The following is a 25,806-nucleotide window of genomic DNA, read 5'->3' on the forward strand; positions in this document are numbered from 1 at the left end:
ATCATGAGTCATAAAAGGTATACAGTCAAGGTTGGTCAAGGTTGGCAGCAAATCTGGGGAGTGCGTGAGAGTTTTTTTACCTATTACCTCGCATTTGGCACAGCTGGATGGATCATATGGCAGTTTATGCAGTCACCATGCACATTACCTTTTAAAAACTTGACAGCTACGATGTGGTTACCCTTAAAAAGCATTCCTCTCCTTTTCCTCTTCCCCCTCCCTCTGCCGCTGTGCTCCTGAAACAGCTACCTGGATCTGCCAGAAGGACGGAGAAATTCAGTCAAGGTCTTGTTTGCAGGGAAAATTCCGTGTCCAAACCCCAGTATCCCTTCATGCAAATGGCAAACAGACAAGAACAAGATAGTACTCCTCTTTGATCTTCTACAAATATACCCCTTTGATTCATATCTCTACATATCTCTTTCTCAGGATAGATCTTTTTTAGTTTTTCTGCACCTAGACAACAAGTTTCTGAGGAACTTACTAACTTGGGCACCTTCCGCCATTTCAGATTGTCTTGCACATTCTGCTTCCTGTCATTTTGAGTTCCTCCTGTTCCTATTCCGGTCATTGCACTGTGTTTTGGCAGCTGTTTTCTGACAATCTCCTTTGCCTCAGGAGCAGCAGAGGTATGCCGGTCTTTAAAAAAAAAAAACAAAAACAGTCTTACCTTCCTTGCACATTAGACTTCACGTAGGGTAGACCTCAAACAAATGCTTCTCCCATATTTTTCCCTATCTTTCTGTGTACTTTAAAAGCATTTGTTTGGATACAGACTCAAATAAGTGGGAGCGCTGAGCATTGCATTTGCAGTGAGCTCAGTAAATGGTTTAGATCAAAGTAATCTTCTCAAAAAATATGTGCACCTTTGCTCTGGAACAATTTTTGAGTTTTATGCTATTGATCCTGGGAGAAGCACCTGAAAATCCAATGGCTAACGACATGTATGAGTGTTCATCTTGTATTGCGGCAGCCACCACGATGACAGTCTCGGGAACCTACCTGAGCTGGTGTGGTAGGACCCAATTTCTGTCAGTTGAAATGTTTTTGCTGTAATTAAGCCTATGTTCAGAAGCAGTCTCAAGTACGTGACATGCTGAGGAAGAACGTGCAGCTTCTTTCAGGTTCTTGTTTCCACCAGGTCGGTTCCCCGTTCGGGTTCCCTGTGTGGCGTTGCAATGGCTGTGTCAGTGTGGTGGAGGGAGGTGCGTGGGGTAGAGAGAAGGCGGGAGTAAGGGCTCTTAAACCCAGCTTCTGCAGAGCTGTTGCTGTATGTGTAAGTGCATCCACCTCCCAGAGGTGACGTGTTGTACTCAGCAGTGGTGGGGTCAGCCCAGGGGAATCTGTACGAGAATTTGGCTTCTAGCCCCAGAAGCCCCATTTCTGAGCAACAGAGCTTATTGTTGTTCTGATTCAAAACAAAAGGTCATGTTGAGCAAATAAAAATATTTTCATTCAGGTTATCCTTATCTGCAAGGAAGTATTGTGGCAAAAAATCTTTCTTCCCTTTCATAGTGAGCTGAAAAATAATACCAGTTTGTTACAAATCTGTAATATAAAAACTCATGTATACACTGCATGTGGGTGAGCAGGCACTTCTTTATTGCAGCGCTGGACGCACAGGGGATCACTCCACCACGTGTGCGTGCCTAGTTTCTCTGCTACAAAAGTTATACACAATCAAAGTATACATATTCATCATATTTCCAGGAAACAATTAACATATTCATACGATTTCCGAGAACTCGTTAATATATGTAAAAGCTCGTGAGGCATGGGCCTTCAGGTACACAGGTGGTCGTCTAAGGTCCTCTGGTGGTCATCCATAGTCTTCCTCATGGTGTCCTTCAGTTGAACGCCATCTTTGCTCAGGTTGGTTGCAAAATTCCATTCTTGGAATCTTCTTAAGTTTTCCTCGGTTTCCTGACCAGGTCTACAACTTATCATTCTCTTGACAAGCAAATCCTGCCTATTCACAGTGCTACATTGTTCAGCAGTTAGTTTATGATGAAATCACAGATAAGTCATACCTCGTTACCTTCATACAGAATATATAAAATTTAATTTTTATTAATCGCTCTCTGGATTATACTATTCTATCGATATCCATCCTTAAAATAATCAATGGTTACTTCTATTAATATCTATTGATTGGCATTCTTGATATTTGAATCAAGATGGGAAAGGTAAGGAATTTTCCAAGCAGCATCATTGGTGCATATCAGGTCACATTGTCACGGGACTCAAACCAGACTTTTCTATTCAGTTCTTCATCGTTCCATCTCATTACTGTTAGTTCCTTAGTATGGAACAGCGACTCCCTGGTGAGGTTCCTATGGTTATTGTTTCTAACGGAACAATCCTAACATATGCATTTGTATTTTATTATTTTATTGATTAATCAAATTTAACCTTTCTATATGATTAATTCTTGATTATTTTTTTTAAAAATCAGAGTATTTACAAAAGTTCCCCCCTGTGAAAGTTTTGAAAATTATTTCAATACTTTCATTTTAATCAGTTAAGCAGATTATGTGCATCAAGTATAGATGCCAAACGAGTTAATCGAGTCATCATCCTCCAATTTATGATATGTAGTATTACTGAGAAAACAAGACTGATCAAAATCAGTATCAGGAGAATAACGATGGGGTGGCATAACTCATTTAGGATGCCTGTAGCAGTAGGTGACCATCCGAAAAGAGTGTCCCACCATTTATGTTCTGCACCTTTTCCACCCTCTCTAAAACACAGTGTATTTCTTCCACATTGTGATGAACAGTTATTAAAGTTCTGTGTCTGTTTCCCTTGACCTTTTTCAAAATTTTGATTAAATCCTGGTTGTTGTAGCAATTGTTTCACTAAAGTGAGATTCATTCCAATGGGTGCAGGCAACAGTTCCTGAGTTCATGTATAATTCGATTGCAAGAGCTGGTGAGATGTGACTGGAGCCAAGTAAGAAAAATCACATCCCGTGATTTCAGTGAAATTGCAAACACAAAAATTGGAGTGATTCCTAGTATGTATAACTACATCATCTACGGATATAAAATCACAAGCTGTTCTCAAACATACACAGCCCTTACCCATACATCTATATAAGCAGTGTTTCAGGGTTTTCGTCAGGGCGAGTTTCAAAATGACTCAAAATGATTTTGTTCAGTATCTAAACAGATATCCTGACCTCTGATTGCATTACCTTCACAGATGAACCCTTGTTGTTCTCGTACAATACAAGAATCCAAATCCACAGTTTGCCATTTCTGTCCCACTTCTTGGGCCCATACTCTATGCTCAAATGGATAGAGTATGGTTCCATTGTGATTCAATCCTAATGCAATAACAGGGTAGATGGAATATATTGAAGCATTATGTCTAGTTAATACAAAAGTTGTGGCTGTACTTGTGATGGGATCGTGGGTAAAGTTTACCAAATTCCACCAGGACTGGAGTTTTTTCTCTAAATCAGTGGCACTATCTCAAATTATTTTCCGAATCTCGGTGGGGAGATTGCCTTCTTCACCCTCTCTTATGATTGAAGCGGCCACTGATTGCGCCCACAGTTGAGCCTGGATACAACTGAGAACCAAAGACAGGTTATCTTGGGCCACACCGAGTGCATCTACAACGAAATTCATGGTCTTCCACATTGACCTTTTCCCATTTTGGTAATATGTTTGACAACAGCCACTGGTTAGTTTCTAAAGCCAATAGGGAAGATTGCAAAGGCCGTTGTAATTTAGCCAATTCACTAGATGGAGTAGCCAATTTGTCTCCTGACATATTTTCCTAATTTGCCTTTTTAATGTCAGAATGTGTTTAAACAAGGCCTTTTTGTTCAAGCTTTAGACATCTAAAAAGTGTCTACATGATTCACACCTGCATGAAGCTTTGCAAATCACACAGTAGTCACCAAACAGCTATATTGCACAAAGATCCACACAATACCACACCATTCTTAGCTTAGTCTACATTGTAAAGTGCTGTTTCGTAGGAAGAAACTTGTTCTGGAAAAATAAGTATCTGGATAGGCAAGTACTGTTGAACTGTATTTCTGAAAGGTGACACTTCCATCGTAGCGGAAAAAATCTGACAGTGTGTTGTCAGTGCCTCTGACAGTGTGTGTTTTTATTTAATAAGCTGGACTAAGCACCATAGAGTACTGTAATGAATGCATCCTAAGTATTCAGGTGACACCAAAAGCCAAATCAATTTTTAAACTCAGAATGAGATAGATACAAACAGACATATCAAAAGGTAGGTAAATGTTTAAAGTGGCGTCAGTCTCTGTCCAGGAGAATAAGTAATTGCATAGCAGAGCACATCTTAAAGTAATGTAAGATAAAGCTATAGCAGAAAAAAAACCCCTAAATCTTTAATTTTTTACTTCTATATTGTCAAACCAGTAAAATTTAATCTTTTTAAAATAAATGAGTCTGAGAGAGTGTCGTCATATCTAAGATAGTGTTCAGTTTATGAGTATTTCCATGAAAGAATGAAAGGCCAAAGCCTGGTGGTATTGGTCCAGATGCTTCTAAAGAATCCAAATGTGGAACTGTGGCGTGCTAACCATGACATAAACCCTTAATTTAGACCGGTTTCTGAAGCTGAGGAATCAAAAATTATATATTTGTCTGTGGAAAGAGATTTGGTCTGGGAACAACAAATGAGAAAGTTCAACCCTATCATCTATAGCTTTAAGCCAATACTAAGTTTGGTAGATGAACAGACAAATGGTGATTATACAATGGGAGAAGTCACAGCTACTGCAGAGAGAATCCTGCCTCCTGGGTCTATTTGACTACTGGGCTCACACACACAAGAACATGACTCATCTACTCAACAGAGTGTACTAACATGTAGAAGTTCTCAGTGCTTGACTTGCTAGTCATGGTTTAATAAATGACTGAGGGGAAAAAAAGTGGAAGAAACAATAAATTTTAACAGCAGAAAGAGATTTGCTGCATCTGACTACAACTGAAGTTGCTCCAAGATCTGGAAAAGCAAGCCAACAAAAGAATGATGACGTTTGTGTTACCTATGAAGCTACTCAGGAACATTCAAGTCTAGAAGTGACTGAAGAGCTGCAGGAGGCCCTCAGGACTAAGTGACCAGGTAAACGAGCAGATGAAACTCAGTATTAACAAATGCAAAATAACACACCAGGTGGGGAAACCCTGTATGTGCACAGCTTGTTTACAACTCACCATCAGGATTGTGTGGAAAACACTGCAGAAGAAACTTGGTAAATGTCAGCTTAATACTCGGTATTGACCAAAAAGGCAAATACGGTTTCAGGACTATGGAAAGAAGGAAAACCCAGCATTTTGTCATCCTTCACAACAACAGAGTGTCTGTATGGAGGGCTCCTTCAGTCAGTCTCAGAAGGCAAGAGGAGAGAGAGGGGCAGCAGGATGCTCGCCAGTACAGAATGGCTTCCATCCAGCAAGAGGAAACATGAAGGGGAGGGCACAATAGGAAAGAAAGGCTATGACAACCATCTATTACAAAAAGAAATTACCTAAATGGTAACTAGCGAGGGACAATTTGCCATTTCTCCTGCAACAGGAAGTTCCAGAAGATATCCACTGCTTCACAGCTGCTGCCTGGGTCATCAAAGTGTTTCTCACACAAGTGCATAATGAAGCTGTGGAATGTACTTCCACGCAGCCTTACTAAGGCAGAAACATTTGCGGGTGAGACCCAGACAAGAAGTTGCTCTTGCCGGGCCTTTCTAGCCCCAAAAGGGCTGTCAGGCGCACTCTGTCGCAGATGGAACTTCTGCCAATTACCATTTCTGCCAATTTCTTCTGACAGTGGCCACTGGACAGGGGCTTAAGAGAGAGGACACTGGAGGGGAGTACTCCAGGTCAGATCAGTACAACAGTTCAGACAGCAAAGCACACAAAGGTTTTGCATTATGACCTACATTCATTTAAGTGTATTGTGATTTTCAGGTCCCATTTCATAGCTCTACAGCTGTATACACGTACTTAGTAAGCATACTTCACACACATTCATCAAGATGCAACACTATCCCCAAATTAGAAAGCATATCCCCAAATTAGAAAGCACCAAGTATGTATAAGAAACATCCTTCACTTTATAGCCTTATTTTTCCACAACACAAGTGAACAGTGCAAGTACCCAAATGTTTTTTTACGTAGATTTCTATAAACAGATGCAGTCCACCTCCATGCCCAGTAAGATCACCTAACAGATGCTCCTGGAAGATACGTCAAGACATATGGAAGACAGGCAGGTGATTAGAAACAGCCAACATGGGTTCACCAAGGGCAAATCATGCCTGACTCATCTAGTGACCTTCTGTGATGGAGTGACTGCACGAGTGGACAAGGGAAGAGCTACAGATGTCATATACCTGGACTTCTGTAAGGCCTTTGATACGATCCTCCACAACATTCTTATCTCTAAATTTGAGAGAGATGGGCTTGATGTATGGACTGTTCAATGGATAAGGAATTGGCTGGATGGCCACGTCCAAAGAGTTATAGTCAATAGCTCAATGTCCAAGTGGAAACCAGTAACGAGTGGGGTCCCTCAAGGGTCTGTGCTGGCACCAATATTATTTACTGTCTTCATTAACAACACAGACAGTGGGATTGAGTGCACCCTCAGCAAGTTTGCAGATGACACCAAGCTGAGCAGTTCATTCGCTAGAGGGAAGGGATGCCATTCAGAGGGACCTTGACAGGCCTGAGGAGCAGGCCCATGTGAACCTCATGAGTGGGCACGGTGGTGTTGGTTGATGGTTGGACTTGATGATCTTACAGGTCTTTTCCAACCTTAGTGATTCTGTGATTCTGTGAGATTCGCCAAGACCAAGTGCAAGGTCCTGCACTCAGGTCCAGGCAATCCCCAGTATCAGTACAGACTGGGGGATGTAAAATGGGCCACAAAAATGGTCAGAGTGCTGGAACACCTTCCCTGTGAAGAAAGGCTGAGAGAGTTGGGGTTGCTCAGCCTGGAGAAGGCTCCAGGGAAGACTTCATTGCAGCCTTTCAATATATAAAGAGGGCTTAAACAGAAAGAGGGAGATTTAGATTAGATAGAAGGAAGAAATTTCTAATGGTGAGGGTGGTGAGACCCTGGAACAGGTTGCCCAGAGAAGCTGTGGCTGTCCCAACCCTGGAAGTGTTCAAGGTTATGTTGGACAGGGCTTTGAGCAACCTGATCTAGCGAAAGATGTCCCTGCCCATGGCAGGGGGATTGGACTAGATGATCTTTACAGGTCCCTTCCAAACCAAACCATTCTGTGGTTCTATGATTCTACGCAAAACTACTATGTGATACAGTTTTTAAAAGGAGAGGAACAGAAATTTGAGGTGAGACATCCTTTAAGGCAGAAATCGGGTCTCAGGACTTAATCAGTGCATTTTTAACATTCTTACTAAAAAACCAAGCTGCTACTAGATCAAAAAATTAACTTATAGAAACAAGTATTAAAAGAAATACCTGATTTTTTTTTAAAAGTTCACATATTATTACTCATGTCAGTAACTCATATGCTGTTGCCTAAATACCAGGTACAATTACTCACACATGCAAACACTTCTGATTTTGGACTCTAAAGTAAGTCTGATGTTTAAGGTAGAATTGCACTTTATATATTTTTATATAGCCTATAGTAAAAGCCTGGAAGAGTCAAGAAACGTACCATTATGCCACCAACTACACGACACCAGGTGTCAGAATTAGAGTTTTAGCTTACAGTCACATTAAAGGTATATGACATGCAATCAGATTCTAGTTTACCCTCCTCTTTCCAAATAAAACCTAAACGTTCAGCTGCAGTTCTGATTTCTCCCTGCTTTATACTGTATTTTTGCAAATGTTATTTCGTGCTGAAGGGCCCAACCCCTGGTGCTCAGGGGTTAATTGGAAAGCATTTGACCCCTCAGAGGCATTCAGGCAGATTTCTTGAAAGGAGAATGGCAATCACACGCTGTCAGCTTTGATTTCATTAAATGCAAAACTGACTATGTAAGGATTTACGTTACACAAAAGGTAGATTTCTACCCCCGAAGAGTAATTTTGGTTGCTAGTCAAACTTCTTCCCTGCTTCCCCCTGGGAAGAAAGTCTGTGGAGAAAAGCATTGCACAGATCACAAGAAAGGCAGGAGAGTTCCTGGAAGAACATTTCCCACTAGTGTGGGACGTGTCTGAACCGTTTGTTTAAAAAAAGCATGACCCAGAGGCTTGTAAGCAACATGTGGACAGAATGTAATTAATCAGGAGTGAAAACTAAGGTAGAATTCTTCTGCTCTCTCTCGTCTTCCACCTCAGAACAGCAATGGGAAGAGATCACTGCACTAGATGTCGTCGTGGTACTCCCCGTACTTTGCTGTGACAGGTTCCTCAAGATGAACTGCTGCACCACCCATTAAGGCAAATGCTGGGTACATTATGCCAGAGCAGTCCACCTCGCACTCATAAAGGCATTTCATACGGCCTGCGTCGTAGAACCCCACCTTGCCTTTGTCACAGTCGAGGCAGATGCCCAAGCACGATGGCAGGGGAAGGATTCTGCTCGCTGGATCCTTGGGGGCAGCAGGTGTTGTGGGGATAAAGAACTTCTTCATGCCTAAAGTGACCAGTGTGAAAGGCTGTGGTGAGTCAAAGAAGGCATCTTCACTCCCACTGTCATGACCACTGTCTTGCTCGTACCTAGAACAGAAAAACAACCATTTGCTTTTGTCAAATTCTGAAGGGGGATCAGTGATGTGAACTGGAGAAAACATTTTTGTAAGACAAGAAACACCACATGGTCACCTGCAAAACCTTGTGGGGTAAAAATATACCTAAGCCAGGAGGGAAGACGCATTTAGTAGGTGGAGAACACTCACTTGGGCCACTTCAGACAATAAATAACAGCTAAACGCTAACGAGGACAAGACCACAGAAGGCTTTACTAAGGAGCGGATGTATCTAAATGTACTCATGCTAGGTAATCATTAATGAACCTACAGGTAGAGCAAATTAGTTAACTTGAAAAGTAATTTAGCGACTATGACTAATGATTACAGACAAGGTATGTTTAACTTCATTTACATAATGTTAAATGACACGAGTAAATACATTTAACATTACTGTTGTCCTATGAGTTTTCCTCACCACTGCTGTATTACATTGTCTTTAAAATTCACAACACAAAAAGTAGTGGTTTAAGTTTTTGGTTTGGTGGTTTGGTTTTTTTTAAAGTGCTCTGTCTGGAGGTTTCCATGAACCCCTGTTTCCCAGCTGGTTACTGGGGAAAGTTTGTGGCCAGATTTGTTCGGTCTACATGCTTTTGCCCCCTACTTCTGTCACCAGATGAAGACACACTGGAGAAGCACACATTCTTCTGTGCCGACAATCCCTAGCTAGGTTTGCATTTTTGGGATGTCTGGGGGGAGATTGGATTTGTGTCAGCCAAAGTTTTCCAGGTATTTGTGTGGATAAGGAAAAAGAAATCAGGAAATCAGGATCTAATTTCTCACTTTGCAAAAAGCCTCCGTCTGGCTTTAAGCAGCTCAAGACACAGGCGTTCTTACACTTTCAGTATGTTACACAGGAGGAAGCTGATACATTTTTTACATTCCTGAAAAAGTTAAAGAGTCCTCAGGAGATAGCTTCCCAGCCTGCAGTTCCTAGACACATCCAGGCTTACTACAACCATACTTCAGAGCTGAAATCTTTTTATTGGTTTGTCCACTGTACTTTGGCTTGTGATCAGTAGCACTCCAGTACCATATGCAAGCGTATAGCCTGGGATAAGCCAGTGACTTGGAATCCACCGTGACGCAAGCTACAGCAAAGATATACAGATACACACAGTGAACATTGTACCTCTGAATGGCTGCCAAACCTAGTATGCTAAGGAAATTAAGGCAGAGTCTTACTAGTGACAATTAAACATTGCTTCAATCTTGCAAGTGATGCTTTTTTTTTACCTTCTTGCTTTAACTGGCACATCTTGACATCTATAGGAGCCTCCTTTCTTTCCCAAAAAGAATGAAAATAGGACTCTGGATAATTACAACACCTTTCTGCTAATAGCAGGGGATGAACAGGACAACCTGCTTACAGCATATCCTTCAAGCTACTTTCCACTAGTTAGGTTCACCTTGTGTACTAATTGCGACCAGACTCACTCTTAACTTATTTTTTAAAAAGCCATCTCCTTATATAAAACATGTATTGAGCAAGAGTCTGCAATTTACCTTGGGCTGGTCACATCATGGGTATTATGGAACAATTTCTGTATCTGGTTGCTAGAAACAACTCCCACTTTCACCAGGTATGAATAGGCTTCCACACGAAAAGCCCAGACGTGCTTCCCTTTGGCAATCCCGGTGTCGCCAATGATGTAATCCAGGGTTGTGTAGCATCCGACCTGCATGCGCTCAGATCCCAGCAGTAGAGGAAATCCAGCCCTGCTTTCCACAGAGGTTCTTCCTGGGTTCAGCAGGAGATGTTCACTGTTGTACCCACATTTGTCATCAAAAAGAAAACTGAAAACTGAAAAACAGTATCCAAAAAAATTTCCTCTTAGTTAAGTATTTGGCCTTCTGTGCTTATAAACTACATTTTAAGTCATGCTGGCATCAGAATTTCTCACTTTTAAAGGCTACCGGGAACGTCATGCAAGCTAAAACGGTCTCAGCATGCCACCTACTTAACCTGTTTGTTAACAGTGCTTCTAAACATTTACGCAACCGGTAACAGTAGAGTAGAAGTCTGGGAACTACTGGAAACCACCTACAGCTCTTAACACCGACAGACACAGATTCAACACCTTGTGGACAGAAGAAAACCCAATACCTGGAGCTGGAGGCGTACGCAAAATAACTTCTCGGCTCCAAGGGCTACAGATGGACCCTTTATATCCTCGAACTCTAAAGGCATAGGAGCTGTCATCATCAAGATCAGATATTACTTTGCTCTTGCTGCAAACTTTGATCTCCTGCCACGTCGCACTCTCCTCTTCTCCATTAAGCTTACGATACTCAAGAACATAGATATCAGCTGAGTCTGTCTTCCCAGGGCATTCCCAGCTGATCAGAGCTTTGTTGTACATTCTGCTCTGCTCTTCATTGATTTCTGGTATTTCTAGACCTGGAATGCCAGAGATTCAGGAGAAAAAAACCCTCAAATTTAGATATCTGTTGTTTTAGAATTAACCATACAAGCCCTTTGTTGAGTGGCTATAGCACTTGGGGGGGGTGGGGGTGGGGGCAGAAATCTGACTCAATCCGTTAAAGAGTACAGATGAGGATGGTTCCATTCATGCACTTACATAAATCCCTTACTTTCTGTTTTTACTTCGAAAGTTGTATTATTTATTTTTGCTGGCAGCTAAAAAAGCATCTAAAAGCCTATTCTTTTCTGTCATGTTAACAAAAAGCTTCTAGGAAGACCTAGTATTACTTAACTACAATGTTTTGGAAGCCAATGTAAACTGGTACTGAATGCAACGGCATCTTAGCTTCTTTTTCAAAGCTGAAGCTACCATTGCTGCCAGGTAATGCCTTGTGGATCACAGAGACAGAAGGGACAATGCAAGTCACAAGACTGAGTTCTGCAGCTGCAGCCCTGCATAAGTTTTGCCTCTTTCCAGAGAAGCCCTTCAAGTCGTAACTTGAGAAAGACCTGATGCTCTCGCAATTTACCATTGGAATGGAAGGACAAGTCACCAAGGATCTCTTCTTGCTTAGCTATGTCCACCACAAAGTCTTCAAAAGTAGTTTCAGCTGCTGGCCTGAAGCTCTTCAGAGATTCAGTAGCTTTTTGGATTCTGAAAGCACAGAAGCAAAGGGATGGCAGAACAGAGAAAAGGGAATTCACATGTGTGCATTCCTTAAACTAAAAATGCTAGGTTTTGCTTTATAAAAAGTTCTGTTTTCATGTACTTACTGATGTCTCCCAGAAATTTCTGTCTCTCTAGACAGAATTCAAATGCAAAATTTAAGGTCTTTTGTACAGCAGTGTAAAGGTATCAGTGTAAAGATAATGAAGAGGTAATCGTTCAGCTGGTAGAGCATTTTAACAATTTGGGGCATTATGTTCAAAGAACAAAACAGATGTGAAGCGCTAATGGAGAACAGCTATTAAGATCAAAGACTTTAAAGCCAGAAGAGACCTGTTAGATTAACTTGCAAATACCCGATACAATCTCTGAGCAAAGGAATGTGTCAGTGAGCTGAATGGGCTACCCTTCCAGTGCAGTCCTACTGAACAAGGCCACGTGTTGTCACAGGACAGAGCCCCTCCTGACTGCTGTTTCTTAACGCACACTGTAATGTAGCAATTTCTACTGAACGGTACTGGGACCATCTCTGAGCCTTTGCAATACAAGGTACTGCATTCAGTACTTTGCTAGCAGGTGTCAAAAGAATATGACTGACCAGACATCCTGGAACAGTATCTGTACTTCAAACAGAAGATAATGAAGATACCTGTCATGAAGCTGTTTTGCTGTTTGAACAAAACAAGATGGATCAGTTTCTTTAAGCACCTCTTGAGCATATCCTACAAGGCCATTATTTTCCAGGAGCCCTTGATATTCCTCTGCTTGCGTTTGCAATTTTTCCAGCCTTAAATTCTTAGAAGTTTCAATTGCCCTAAGAGCTGCGGACTTCTTCTCTTCTAGGACATGAGATAATTTCTCAAAGCTCTGAGATGCTTCTTCTTTAGCTCGTTCACTGTTGCACTAGGAGGGAACAAAAGACATTTTAGACAGATTCCACAGCACTGTGGCTGTCTACAGAAACATACCTCAAGTTGTTCAAGGTATCACAGCAATCTAGTCATCCATTTGACAGACAAGACTAATGAGCTTTGTTATGCCCATCAGCACTGAAAATGTGATCAGCACTGCACCCAAGCTAGTAAGCGTTTACTGGATCAACACAGAGAACGAAGAGCAGGAAAGTATTCCTCTGATTATGTCTTGAGTTACGCATAGCATGTGTCTAAACAGCTCATGGAAAAGCACTGTAAAAACAGGTCAGTTTCTGAAGTCTTCATGCCCAAGAGCTAGGTGCTCCTCCACCTTCCCCAACCACACTGAGATGGGGGTCCAGCCCAGCTTCTCACATATGCCCTCAGAACTGTAGGGTCACCTCTAACTAGTGCCCTGGATAAAAGGAACTACAAAGCACAGAGACAATCTTTATCAAGATACAGGCAGGGCCAGGAGCTCCTGCAATTTCTGCCATTGTGTTTTTCAGCTTGTACGTGAGCTCCCAGCTCTGACTCTTCTGCAGGGAGATTTGACTCTTCATTCTGACTTTATTGCAACATCCTCAAGGCGGCAAACAGCCAGTGTAAATTGTGAAGCACCGTTAATACACAAGAGCTGTAAGTCTAACCCACCTCTCTTTGATTAAGGTATCAAACAAGCTTTCTTTCAATTAAATTTACAGCAGCACCCAAAACTTAACTTCCCTCTGTATGTTGCCCATATTTCCAACACTGTCAGGATTAGGTCTTACCATTTGTGATTCAGGACTAACACAAACTGTTCAGAAATTGTTTTACTGGCTAACTGAAAAAAGCCAAAGGATTTGAAACACTTCAGTGAAAACAGTTTGAGTCTCTGCTGTGTCCCTGCAAGGGCTATCCCCAGACAACACGGAAGACACTCTTACCTCTGTTTCTTTCAGCAGCAGATCCAGCTGTGTGATGTGAGCTTTCACCTGGCTCTCCTTACTGATGAGGTACTCAATATCTTTTGAAAGCTTCTCCTGTGAAAACAAAACAGCGAGCTAGCAGAAGAAGGGTATCCCACCCAAACCGACAACCAGCACAGGCAGGTCATCCAGCTAGCACTCGCTTTATCTAGTTACAAGGACAACAGCCTGCCACCAGTTATGAGCAGCAACCCTGCGGAGAATTGCTCAGTGACCCGCAATGACTGCACAGGGACATCAGGCCACTGATGTGGGCAGGACTGGGGGCACAGCCTCTAAGGACAAGAGGTAACAGCCTCTAAGGACAAGAGGTAACAGCCTCAGCTGGCTCAGTCTTCCCCAGCCACAAGTGCCACCTTCTCTTAGGCTAGGAACATGAGGCTTCAGGACGTTACTAAAACTTACAGAAAAGCCACGTTAGTTATTAACTCATTTGTAGTAAGATTTGCTAGAAGAATGAGTGGTTCAAAGCATGAACTTATGAGTGTCTCTGCATTTCCTGACTTGCAAGAGTTAACAGCTGTACAGGAAAAGCCTTGCAAACAGGCAAGGAGGCCAAAGAGCACAAGGCAGGCTGGTCTGGTCTTCCCCCCCACCCCCGCCCCCCCTTTTTTTTTTTCTTGTGAGCAAGAGAGGAAGAGAAGGAAGAAGAGGAGGTAGAAGCAATCATTCTTTAACAACAAAGCAATGTTTGCAAGTCTTCCCTGTTGTACTGCGAATTAACAGCTATGCAACTTCAGAAACATACAAGGTCCCAACAGATACTTCCAATGCAAATTTTTCAGGAGTGCTTCTGAAGTATCAGCTAATCCAAGCCACAAGGACACTTACCTTAAAAAAGCTAGATTGTAAAGTAGAAACTGCTTAAACCTTTTGCATTGGTCAGTACTGCTATACAGTTGGCTAAAACAAGGTGGAAGGACTTTTAAGAGGTTATGTTTCAAGCCTCATAGAAAATACAGTTTCTCAGAAGTGCGCTATGTCACACTAATATAGATATTAACAGATGTTGCACAACAGCATGCCTCATGACTGGTTCAGTGTCCTCTAAACACACATCCTGGCTTCCTGCCACAGGGAGTTTGCCCTTACACCAGAAGCTCAGTACTTTTCCCCTTCTTAAGGCCAGGTCCAACAATATTTACTTTTACCTTAAGGGTTTTGTAGGCAGTTCTCATGGTTGTTACTCTATGGTTTGCATGACATCCACCCAGTTTACAAAGATGACAAACAGGCCTTCTGCAGATTTCACAGTACATGTTTACCCTCTCCATTTCATGTTCTGGACACATCAAAATCTGAAAAAAAAAGAGAGCAGAGAGAATGCAGGTGTACTTCCAAAAACTGAGGTGGCCAACAAACCATCAAAACACTAAATCACCCCACAGCAGCATCTGATTTCATCAGTGGATTCTTTATATTCAGTTTATCTTCCACCTTTTATATTTGTCTATGCCAGTGAAAGCCAGCAGATGAACACACACAGTTTCACGAGGTTCACAGTGAGTAAACCTGTAGCGATGTCTGTGTACACATCATGTAGCCTCCATACTGCAATCAACCATTTTGCTAATCCCTGAAGTTGTTTGCGTGCCTCAAGCTCCCTACACTCCTGTTCAGAGCTGTAAATGCAATATATAACACAGCCACGCTGTCAAATTCAACTGTGTCCATGCCAGCATCTCTTGAAACAACTACGAACTGTCTTAAAGCAGGAGTTGACATAATACTGTAATGATTTAAATTTAAGCTAGACTCTGATCAGCCACATAGCCATTGCTCTTGGAGCAACAGATGAAATGCAGCCACACCCCCAGTCACAGTCATTTTAAAGATAAAAGGCTCCAGTGTTTCATTTTTTCTGTCTGACTCCAATTACAAGTTGTTCATGCTGAGCGTTAATTCCAGTACCAGCTTAAACAGCATTGCGAAAAAGCTGGTGTTTGCTAAAAGTAATCTTTCAAAAATTGAACACGTTGAAGTAACTGCTCGAAGAGGCAAAAAAAGTGCTGCTCAACTCCAAGCTCAAGCAACAGATAAAACCGTCTAAAAGGGGGTGGGTGGGGGTGGGTGGGTGTGCTTGTGCACATGTGTGCGTGTGTGTTTTAAAAAAAAAGAAATGCTTTGCCTCGTTCCAGAGCACTGAAAGACATTTGGGTCCATCTACTCCATGTTACCAAAGAGAAGCTCTTGAGAAAGCTTTTCAGTGTCATGTCAAGGAGGAGAACACGACATCAGTGCCAACAGTCAAGCTTTAAAAGCATCATCTTTTAACACACGCACACACATACAAGAAAGGACAGGAAAGGGCTCAAAAATAGAAGTGAGTAGCATAAATATGGACACACTAAGCTAAAATTGCAAACCATCTCTGAAACCAACTCTCAGGCCCCAAATGTTATCTTAGTCTATGGTGAAAAGCCCAAAGACACCAGTCTCGCTAGCACCTTGGTACATAAGACTGTCATTCAGCAGAATATGCAATAAGCTATCCCATTGTCATTGACTGCTGGATTCGGGGGGAGGTGCGAGGAGGGAAGGAAACTTTCAGGAAAATCATCTGTGCAGGCAGACATGTTCAAAACTGCAGTCATGCTGTCAGCAAGAACAAAAGCTTATGGTTCACTCAATGAATAACAGCAATAGTCAAAAAAGGAACAACGGTCCCAAAAAGCAACTACCATTGCACAGATATGTCTGAAGCTATATGCAAATGCTGCAACCCAAATTCTGTAAGATACGGGATACTTACCTTGGGTCTGAAGTTGGTGGTTGGTCCTACATGTTTATGTTGGGCTTTCACAGTTCCCCAAGGATGGTGTATTTTGAAACATTCGTTGCAATAGCTTGCCCTGCAGTCCATGCAGCTCTTTGTGGCCTCTTGAGGTGGAGGTTTGCAGAAATCGCACATAATAGCAACGGCTGCCCTGGCTGCCTGTCTGTATCTTTCCACAATGGTTTCCAAAGTAAAGTTGCGAAATAAGCCATTGATGCCACGTTCTCCGAGATCAGTATCCCGCTGGCAACCCGGACAAGGAAACAGACTCGATCTAGGAGTCAGTGAGTTACGTTTTCTGCCTGTGTAGACACCAAATCCTGATTTAGGAGGAGTGTAAACAGAAGAGGTTTAGATTTTAAAGGGAGAAGCACAGGAATTTATGAACCAATTTCAAACTATCGTAGCACATCATCCAAACCAGTACAATACCAATTCATATGCACTCTGCCAAGCCAAAGAGAATACATTTGCCATGACAAGGTAGTGTAATGTCTGAGTTCAGGGGGCATTACAAACTACTGCTCTAAAACTTAATTCTACGGTAAGGTTAATTTAGCTATTCCAATCCTATCTTCTTCGTCTAGTTTTGCATGCACTCAAGCCGCAGCCTTTCAAAAGACTAAACACAAAACCTTCCGGAAACCAGTTGGTTTTAGGCTAACTGGCTGCCCACATAGAGAGCAACAGCTTCGTAACACGCTGAAGTGTAAGATGTCTATTCCCAGAGTGAGACTGGTTATTCCCAGACAAATATAGCCAACTTGGAGCTCCCTGAAGTTTGCTTTGGCCGAGTCAAACTTACCTGGCTTACCCCAAGAGGCATCATAAAAATCTAAAGAGGAAAACAAGAGAACTAGATATCACCAGTACGAAATCTCAGCCAAATCATTCAGTCCAAATACGTAGAGGCTGACTTGGCCCTTGCTGAACGGCCTTGATAAAGGAGGGCTGCTAAGTAAGCCCCGCACACCAAAGGGGATGCTGAGACGGTTATGTCTGAGAGATTCCTCTACCTTGAACTGGGGAACCACAGATCTGCATGGTTACACAAGGGTACAGCTTATCTCTTTTCATTTCAAAAGGGGACAGTAGAGAAGCTGCCCTCCTACGAAACAGCTATGCACAAATTTCCCCTCTTCTCCAAAATAAAGTGATCCAAGGCTCAAGTCAAGTCGCAAGCCTAGGGATTCTTTGGAGCCTGTTCCAGGGGATGGCTCACACAGACCCAAAAACTATTTACAGGGTAACATTCTTGAGGCTATCAAACAGAGAGTGCATCCCCATGTCTCACTCATGAACCCACAGGGCACAACTATCAAAATTAGTCCTTTATGTATTACTGAAGCAGGTTAAGCCAGTGTTTACGCTTAACATGTATCCTCTCAGCCTCCCCTTACAAAGAAATAAAAAACCATTCTCTCGAGCTGGAGCATGGTTTTAAGATCCCCTTGAGATGACTGCATGTTGGTATAACTAATTTGTAAATAGAGAGAGGTATGACTTCAAGCTGAATTCTTAGTGTTGAAATTGGTTCTTCTTCAGAAAGTGAAATTTGGTCCCATCTGTATTTAGTGAGTATCTTCCCATCAGAAATGTTGATGCTTCATTTCTTTTTGAAGTGTCCTTTGATGCTATCCAAAAGACACTTGCCTTGTGTCACTCTTCTGTGGGTGCTTCACCCAACAATCCAAAACCTCCCTACCTCTCACGCCCTTTCCAGTCTCTTTAAAAAAACAAACCAACACTCCTGTAAGAAACTAGTTCCTTTAAAAATCTTCAAAATGTACCCCATGGTAGTTATGCATCACTATCAGCTAAGAAGCCACAACCAGAGCATGAATAAATGTCAGTCTCAAACTCAGCTGGTCTCATGCTTTTCTGTAGGTTCTGAGCAGAACAGCTAGACTGCATTAACAGAACAGTATGGGTGACATCTAGTAGCATCTAAATGTCAGGTTCCCAAGGGAGCTCTGCCTCCTCTGTGCACAGCGTGGACGGTGCCACAGCACTGCCTGCGCACCCCATCATGCTAGATCACTATTTCTACTGCCCGACAGAGAGCAAGCTGGAGGGCAGCTTTCCACGGAAGATTAAGGATTACCTCCTTACTTACACTGCTGAAAGCAGCATGGGGGGCCTGGTCCCCACGCACAGCCTGTCTGATACTCCCACACTTGGCAAGCCACAGTTCTCACAAGGAGGCCAGGTCACCCACGGTGCGCCCACCACTCCTTAGGCACCCAACCTGGTGCCCTGATGTCCACGTTGTAAAACCATGTAGTGGACAGCTGCAGCGGAAACCGGTGACCGCTTCAGTCCATGCATACAATGCCGTGACAGAACATTATGCTTACTGAGGAAAAAAGGGACTAGACTTGGATTTGGGAGATGGCAGTCACCAGTGGGCTCTCTTCGTTCAAACTTCACATAACGCTGCAGGTAGAGAGAGCTGAGAAAGCAGCTGAAATGTATGCAGAGCTAAACAGTGATTGTGGGGCTGTGCACCCCATATCCAGAAAACAGGACTGTAATGAAGACAACTAGCTATTTCGTTTGGGGATTCCCTCAAATGATGCAAGCCTCAACCTGCCAAGCTACAGCAAACACAGCATTTGCTTATCAAACTGATCCTGAAAGAGTACCAGTACTAACAACTCAAGAGTTGTTTAAAAGAAGTGGGTGAAATAAAATATTTGAGCTTTGAAAACTGGGAAGGGGATGATGAACGTTAGTAACATACGAAATACAAGACACAGCTTTAGGGTTTGTCTTGTGGGCGACTCTTCCAGATCACTGCGGACTGCGGTTTTAAAGTGGACAGTTACGTCAGAAGGAAGCCTAAAAGCCAAGATGAGGTTTCTTTCAAGAAGTACTTTCGATGTATCTGTGTAAAAGAACAACTCATCTGTGGATTACACAACAGCTGTAAGAATCTTTCTAGTGTGACATCACAAAGAGCATGAGGAGTGCTCCTTAAAGCTTCCAGAGCAGACCACACTGGAAGAGGCGGTTAGCGCAGTCTTCTTACAGTCATCTGTCTCCCAATTCTGCAACCGTGCAATAACCATCGTCTATGGAAAATGATTTATTGTAAGCGTAATGAATTGGGTAGGACAAACCCATCATTTGCAAAGTCTGCAGAGGCTCAGAAGGAAGTCGAACTACTCAATTTAGGCTGGCCGAAACCTGAGAGAACCACCTCAACAGTACCACTGACAGGCAATAAAACTGCTGAAATCTACACCTCAACAGCGACGCTATTGAACGTGATGCTACTGCATCTCAATGTAACTGAAATACAGGAATAAACAAATACAATGGTTACAAAGATTTACAGGACGCCACAAAGACTGATCTATTATATATGAAATAGAGTGCACTGTCCTTAAAAATATTCCCATTGTTCTCGCCACAGAATGAACAAGACTCGCACTATCCCTAAGTCATCTCTTTAACTGCATCAGGAGTACCGGGAAGACATTTTACCAATGCAGACGCAATTCGGCTCAAGTCAGTCGAACACATAAAATAAGGAAAACACGCAAAAATTCCGATACGTACCTGATCTACTAATCCTGTCCATGCTGGAAGAAGAGCTTTGAATTTGAGGGCTACTCTGATTAGAGGATTCAGAGCCTCCATCAGCAAAAGAGTCTTCAAATGCAGAGAGTATTTCTTTCACACATTTGTGACAGACATTGTGCTGGCAAGGAAGGATCAGTGGATGGGTAAATAATTCCTTGCATGCTGGGCAGATGAGCTCTCTTTCGATACCCTTAATGGTAACCTTCATGACAGAAAGAGGGAAAAACAAGTGTAAGTGCAGAAAACGTGAGCCAGCAAGACTTACTGCACAGCTGTATGTCTGTATGTCACAAAAGCCCAGCTCTCTAGAATAATCGTTCTATTCTAGAATCGCACATTCTAGCTGGTTTGAGGCATTCCGCTGGTTAACGCTGCAAACAAATCTCAATTAACATTTATGAAAGCACTGACAACATTCCTTTCAACTGAAATGAACACCGCCACTAGGCAAACTCGGTTCATCTTTAGGTCATGTCTGCCTTGCAGGGGAGGAAAGGAGAGGAGGGGAGTAGTCTTAATTCCACTCAAGGACCTAGTGAAACGAAAGCAACCATACTTCTTAACAATAGGAATCCATATGTTTAACTCAGCTCGCTCGCTCGCTTTTCAAGAAGGGGGGGTGGGGGAGGGAGAAAAAAGAAATTAAGTGTCAGACTGGTTAAACAACAGGCTTTCCCGCCGTGTAATCCACATTTAAGCACTGGAACTGCCTTGACTTCGTTAGGCTAATAGTTCCAGTCCGGAACATTATCTGTTTGTTTATTTATTTCCTGCACAAAGAGGCGCCCGTGGATCTGTGCAGCTCTTCAGTAATTTAATGACCCCACAGCCATCTGGCACTGCGCTCCGAGGCCGGAGTATCTGCCGGGAGAGCCAACGGCAACCGAAACCCAGCGAAGCATCAAGTGGCGGGCGCGGACACCGGCTGCCCAGCGCCCGCTCGTCCCCTCTCGGGTGGGTTTTCACCGTCCAGCCCGCCGCCAGACCAGACCGACTTTATTTATGCGGTTCCCCCGCCAGCACCGAGCCCCGTCTGAAGATGTAGGGGCCAGCCCTGCCCGCCGCCCCAGCACCTCGGGCTGCCGCCGGTGCCGCTCCCAGCCGGGCAGGGACGAGGCTGCCGGCGCACACCGCGGGGGGCAAACACCCCCCAATCCACCGCCCCCCCCGCCCCCCCGCAGCACAGGGCGCAACAGCGGAGGGGACGACAAACCCCGACCCGGCGGCCGCGTCCCCAGGCTCCCCCCGGGCACCAGGGGCGCGGCGCCGGGGCGGCCACGCCCGCAGCGGCAGCGGCCACGCCCGTGATGTTTCTGCACGCCTGGTGTTACAAAGAACTAGAGAACACATGTAAAGATGTTATTTCACATCTACTTTAGGAACCACCTTCATAAAAATACAAAACACTGTGCTTGAAATGATTCTGATAATGCCAGTAATGCACAGTCTGTATATTCAAACTGAAACATGTTACTTAACCGAGGCGGGGGGAGAACGGACTGGTAAGGACGTGAGTTGTCAGCCTTCCAACTATGTTTTGAGTAATAATTTGCAAGCTTGTGAATAACTCTATTACCCCTTAACCACCTCCGCCATCCCCAAACTTCCCGATGTTACAGGCAGGCTTTAAAGGATGTAGCTCTTCCTAAGCCCTTGTCTACATTGGCACACTACCCATCGCTGACATCGGATGTGGTTTATTTGGGACCAAAATAAACTATCAGCCGCAGACCAGAACAAAGCCCCTTTGGCTCTGCTGCCACCTTTGAAACAGTGTGAAGAAATTGGTCTTTGGTGGCACAGCAAGGCAAACCATTCTGCCCTTCATGCCAGAGGTGTAGATGCCAGCAGAGGTGGGTGTTGCTAGCGTGGACAAACCTAGAGCACACATTTTCCTCCTGTTGTCCCACAGCCTAAATAGCTGTTTTGGAAACTGCCTGTTAGTTACTAGAAGGTGATTGAGGAGAACTTCATGGATACATCACGTAACTTTTTACACACACGCGCGCACACGTGCACGCATGTGTCTATATCCACATCTGTAAGTGTATATGCTGTGAGCTTACAGGTTGAGAGCTTTAGGAAAAAGAGTAGTAAACTGCTGCGTACAGAAGAATGTTTGATTTGGGGCGAGAATTTTATCTAAAAATGTCTTTTACCCTTTAGGATGGCGCCAGAAGTTGCTGCAGTAGGAAGAAAAGGTGTCTATAACCACCTCTGTGATCTGTGGGCATCTGGAATAACTGCTATAGAGCTTGCTGAGCTTCAGTCTCCATCCAATGTTTGACCTACATCCAGTGAGGTTAGCAAGGGGTTAAAGCGCGGTGTGTAAGTACAGCTCCCCAAATCATCCACCTGGAGTAGTGGCTACATGTGTGCTTGTGGTGTTTGGGGGTACTGCAAGGGTAGTGGGTTGTAAGTGTTCTGGATGTACGTGATAGAAATTGTGACAACTCCTTTTGCTGCATAAATGCATCATGTTGTCCTGGTAGCATCTCTTAAACGGATGGACTTCTTCCTGCCAACTAAACAATGTATTCAAAATTCATGTCAGATGTGTACTGCCATGTAACCCACAGAAATACTGTTGGATTTTTTAGAGCGCTTCTGCTAATGATGGAAAGCAACTTCCAGCCTCCTGAATTAAAGGACAAAATGAAATGGCAAGTACTTTTCTGTTTCAGTAGATAATGATCATGTAGTTCACTGGGCAATTGATTCTCATGTTTACCACTTCCTTTTGCAGGTCCAATAGTTTCCATCATTCTGTGAAAATGGTACTTAGGAAAAAATCCTAAAAAAGGACCGACAGCTGAAAAGTTACTACAGGTATAAATTTATGTATGGGATTTTTTTTAAGTTCTAAAATTAAAATATGCTTAATATGAGTGGTTGGAATTTTAATCTGTGTTTTTCCTTCTGTCTTTCAGCATCCTTTTTGTTACCCAGCCATTAAATCCAAGTCTTGCTATTGAACTTTTGGATAAAATGAATAATTCTGAGCATTCCACTTACCGTGATTTTGATGACGATGATCCTGAGGTGGGAATACATTTTAATCACAGACTCAGATTAAGTTTTCGTTTGCCGACAAAACTAAATGCTTATGATTTCTTGAGCCACAGAATGTTTTGTGATCTGGGAACAGGCTCAAGGGTTGCTTTTACTTTTGGTTGTGCTGCTCTGTCACACGTCCAGGCCCTTAGCAAAACTCATTATATTTGGGGGAGAGACACTCAAAGAGAAAGAGATGAAAACACTTTAAAATTTTGTTTGCGGTTGTCCTTCAACAATTTTGCAGCAGTTGTGTGGACTGCTTCTCCAGTCCCGAGTTCTGGCGTGCATTCTGCTTTCTGTTTCTTTGTGGAATTATGTTTCCATTCATCTGCAAAGCAAGCATTCATAAAAATCGTGTTCTACCTCTGCAGAACTTGTTCTTTTGTTCCTCATTTGCTTTCTTATGAGAAGGAGAGAACGATCCTGTAGTTGTTTTTGTCAAGCAGTTTGGTATGTGTTTCTTGCAGATTCTATTTTCTCTCTTGGAATACTCTGAAACTCCATTTCACCTACAGGTTTTGTCAAAGACAAAGTTTCTGACTTTCTGCTTTAACAGCTGGGAAGAAACAGCACGCTTATGGAAGGTGATAAGCGGTGCAGGACTGAAGTGTTTCATAAACAAGAGAAAACAGATATTCTGTTACTGCATCCTGTCTTCATACTTAACTGTATGTTAGTGAAGACTTTCCAACTATCAATACCGTTAAACTGAGAGGCCAAAAAGGAAATGTTATCTGAGCAAAGACAAATGCCGGCCAGCATTGTCTTTACTTGCTCAAATCCAGTGTTTTAAAAACCCTTGTCTTGAAGTTAAAGACACTCTACAGATAAAATGTCTCCAAATAATTCTAACTTTCATGTACTAAAAAGTACATGCAATCTTTATTTTTAGCTTCCGCTTGATTTCTGTCTGTCTTTGTTGCTATTATGCTAAAGAAACCTGCTAAAAACCAGGTACACAATACTGGCTTTAAAGTGAATATATTTTGGAATTGAAGTATTTTATTGTTCACTTCTAGCCTCTGGTAGTGCCTCATAGGATTCATTTGACAAGTAGAAATGGGAGAGGAGAAAAGACACGCTCTGAAATAAACTGTAAGCATGTGTACTATGACAACATTAACTATTCTTAAAATAATCATTGATATTCACTTATTTCAACTCGTATTCTGCATAGCTGACGTATATAGAAACAGTTTTAGTGATATTCAGGAAAAGAAAAACTTACGCTGTTTCACTTACGGATATAGTTTCTAGATGACTATGCAAAAGAAACATTAGTGTAAAACATTTGAATGCCCCTTTTGTCAGCACTTCAGCAAATCTCACTATTGCTTCATCTTAACTGAACAGGACGCAACCTGAGCTCTTCTGAGAGCTGTTTGGTATCGCTTCATACGCCACTGCAGCAGGGATATTCGGAGTGATGCCAGATTGTGCTAGGTAGCAGAATGGCAGAGGAAGATTTTTCTGCCTTAAATTAGTCTCTTGTTGTGGTTTTTGCTTTTGAACTGAAACAGTCCTTTAGAAACCAGGAAAGGAGGTGGTTGATCGCTGGCCATTAAAAGCAGACTCCATCCCCCAAACTGTGGTCATTCTTTTGCTTGAATTAAATCAGAGCAATCCTTGGAGCTTTAGTTGTCTTTTCTGAAGCTAAAATTGTGGGAAGGAGTGTTAAAGAGCGTCTGCCAAAGAGCTTTCCTAGAAGATGCGATAAGCTCTCTCCAAACTTCATTCACGGCTCTTTAGTGCTATTGAATCGCCCCAAAGAACGTGTTTTCTCTAAATTACATCTGTATTGGTGCTCTAAAGAGGGCACTTGACGGCCTTGTTTGCTGAATGGTTTTCCTCATCCTTCCTAATGAGCGGGTGGGGCAAGTGGCGATCGTGCTGCCTTTGTGACAGAAGAGTACTTTCTGTGCCCCTTAGTTTCCAGCAGGCACAAGTTGGGGGTGTGCCTGTGTCAGAAGTTTCCATCAGTGGGGCTGTGATGCACTCATTAAACTGGATTTGCCTTTTTGGTTAGCCTTTGGAGCTGAATTGGGTCTAATTACAGTCCAACTTCGATTCTTGTTTTCCTTTTCTCCTCTGTAGTTGGTCAAGTAAAATTTGGTCCACCCTTGAGGGAAGAGACGGAGCCACATCGTGAGTTCGTGAGTTGCAAGCAGCGTGGGCTATGCTCTGCACATTATTCCCTGCAAATGTCTGTGGAGGAGGAGAAATCCAAGATGTGTAGCATACCTCCTTAGTGCTACTGAAGTTGGTAGTGATTTTTCTGACAAGTAACATATTGGTCCTGGATCTTTTGGTGCCATTGCACTATATGCAGCAAGACCCCTTATTTGTGGGCTCTGCCAGGTGTGATGTATGTGCTAAGCAACAGCCCTTGGTCTTGTGGGTTTCCCCTATGCTTTATACCTCATTGCCAAGTATATCATTCCCTTTAATTATAGAGTTATTTTTTTAATTGTAGAATGCATGTGCATATTCAAATGTTTCTCTCCCTTGTGCTTGTATTGACACTTGAGCCACGCCGAGTCTGGCAGTTGATGTATTCTGTGAAGGTGTGTTGCCAATGTTTTCATCGTACGGACCTGTCAGTACAAGGGGTGTGAGAACTCAAGCAGTGAGGGAAAAGGTGTCTGTGCTGCCTCACGCACACGATTGCAGCAGCTTCCTCTCTTCTGTGGA

The 25,806-nt window shown here is 42.9% G+C and overlaps 1 protein-coding gene across 1 annotated transcript; it reads right to left on the reverse strand.

The window, feature by feature from the left end:
* Positions 1–8,333: 8,333 nt before the first annotated feature.
* On the reverse strand, positions 8,334–21,654 carry LOC132320871 (E3 ubiquitin-protein ligase TRIM36-like). Its single transcript, XM_059834496.1, has 12 exons — positions 21,635–21,654; positions 20,886–20,919; positions 20,015–20,248; positions 18,176–18,185; positions 16,447–16,772; positions 14,846–14,992; positions 13,653–13,748; positions 12,459–12,712; positions 11,673–11,797; positions 10,825–11,118; positions 10,224–10,521; positions 8,334–8,688 (listed from the first exon to the last, which is right to left on the reverse strand). Exons 1-12 carry the CDS (start codon positions 21,652–21,654, stop codon positions 8,334–8,336), a joined length of 2,193 nt encoding a protein of 730 aa, XP_059690479.1.
* Between the last annotated feature and the right edge of the window lie 4,152 nt (positions 21,655–25,806).

Source organism: Gavia stellata, unplaced genomic scaffold (assembly GCF_030936135.1).
Source record: "Gavia stellata isolate bGavSte3 unplaced genomic scaffold, bGavSte3.hap2 HAP2_SCAFFOLD_34, whole genome shotgun sequence".
NCBI classification, from domain to species: Eukaryota; Metazoa; Chordata; class Aves; order Gaviiformes; family Gaviidae; genus Gavia; species Gavia stellata.

Coding starts and splice junctions, on each gene's coding strand:
- LOC132320871 (XM_059834496.1), bottom strand. CDS start 21,654: ATGGCGGAGGTGGTTAAGGG. Junction 14,993..16,446: donor CCACCAACTTCAGACCCAAG/GTAAGTATCCCG, acceptor TTTTTTTTTCAG/ATTTTGATGTGTCCAGAACA. Junction 11,798..12,458: donor GCAAAACAGCTTCATGACAG/GTATCTTCATTA, acceptor CTGTGCTTTCAG/AATCCAAAAAGCTACTGAAT.